We start from the raw sequence: 1524 nt of genomic DNA, 5'->3' as shown, positions 1-1524 counted from the left end.
GCCTCCCAAAGTGCTGGGATTACAGGCTTGAGCCACCGCGCCCAGCCTAATTTTTGTATTTTTAGTAGACACGGGGTTTTACCATGTTGGCCAGGCTGGTCTCGAACTCCTGACCCCAAGTGATCCACCTGCCTTGGCCTCCCAAAGCACTGAGATTATAGGCTGAGCCACCGTACCTGGCGTCCTTTTTGTTTATTCAGTGAACATTTACTGAGCAGCTGCTCTGTGCCCAGCACTCTACAGAGTGCTGGGGACACTTTGGTGATCCAGACACTTTCAGGTCTCTTGCTGTCATGTGGTTTGTTTTCCTGTTGGGGGTAGAGGAATGCCCAGGAAGTAAGTGGACTCAGCAGTTAATTACAAAATGTGTTAGGTGCTATGAAGGTGACAAACGGCAGAAATGGGGAGAATATTGAGGTATGAACAGGGGGGCGGTGGGGGTAAGATAGGTAGTCAGGGGAGGCCTCTGAGGAGAACCCTTCCTCAGGAGAAAGGACCAGCCTTTGTGGAGAACAGAGGAGGAATAACATCACAGAGGCTGCAGAGGGGCAAACTCGAGCACGTGGGCCATGCCAAGGAGTCTGGAATGTTCAGCAGGCACAGCATACAATCAGCTTACGTTTGAAGCAGATGAATCCAGCAGCTCTGTGTGGAGAATGGAATGGAGGGAGCTGTTTCATTCCTCTGCAAAATGGGGTGAGGGTCCAAGGAGTCCTCGTAGGTCCATTGTTGAATACAGTGGCTGGCACATGGCAGAGCTCCAGCGTGGCCAGGCGGGGTCCGCGGTGGGGCAGCCTGGAAGGAGCAACAGAGAGCTTACCTTGGCCAGTTAGGCGAGGCACAAGTGTGCAGACCGGCTTGAAGTCAGAGATGGTCCTGGGTGGGTCAGGGCAGTGACACTGGCTGGGGGCATTGGCTGTACTCCCTCCCACCTGTCCCCACTGCACATTCAGCCTTCCTTCCTTCCTTTCAGCTGTGATCCGAGGTGTCACCACCAAAGAGTTGTATCCAGAGTTTGGGCTGGACATGAATGACTGAGCAGGCTCATCGCCCCTTGTCCACAGTCCCCAGGGACAGAAGGGTGTGGACATGATAAACACCGAGAGCCCAACCAGCACACCTACAGAGTTTCCAGCGAGAAAATGCCAGAAGCGCTTTTCTAGAGAGCCCAAGCTGAATCAGGAGGAGCCTAGAGAAGAGGCGGGCAGGGAGGAAGGGGCGTTCCCAGCTCCAAGGTTCCTGAAATGTCGCAGTGATACTTATATAGGGGTACATGTACTTTATTTGTCAATAAACGTATCTGTACACTGATTCCCTCTTCTCCAATAGCCCCCAATAGTACCTAAGATAAAGAAAGCGTGCCTTGGATTAGAACAGGCCTACATGAACCAGGCATTTTGCTAAGTGCTTTATATCCATTGTCTCTGATGCTTAAAATCATCCTGTGAGAAATTAGCGTAATTATCCCTATCTTACAGATGAAGACGCTGAGGCTCAGAGAGGAGACAAAGTGACTTGCCCAAG

The 1524-nt window shown here is 51.7% G+C and overlaps 1 protein-coding gene across 1 annotated transcript in view; it reads left to right on the top strand.

Moving 5' to 3' along the window:
- Positions 1-1311, top strand: part of SWI5 (SWI5 recombination repair homolog (yeast)) — a 22367-nt gene extending 21056 nt beyond the window's left edge. Inside the window, 1 exon segment of the mRNA XM_011988675.1 lies at positions 974-1311. Within this exon segment, the coding sequence (XP_011844065.1) occupies positions 974-1038 (65 nt within the window). The 3' untranslated portion in view covers positions 1039-1311.
- The last annotated feature ends 213 nt before the right edge of the window (positions 1312-1524 follow it).

The sequence above is a fragment of the Mandrillus leucophaeus genome, unplaced genomic scaffold (genome assembly GCF_000951045.1).
Source record: "Mandrillus leucophaeus isolate KB7577 unplaced genomic scaffold, Mleu.le_1.0 Scaffold109, whole genome shotgun sequence".
Lineage (NCBI taxonomy): Eukaryota > Metazoa > Chordata > Mammalia > Primates > Cercopithecidae > Mandrillus > Mandrillus leucophaeus.
The sequence above is the reverse complement of the archived record's forward strand: the minus strand, read 5'-3'. Positions and strand labels throughout refer to the sequence as shown.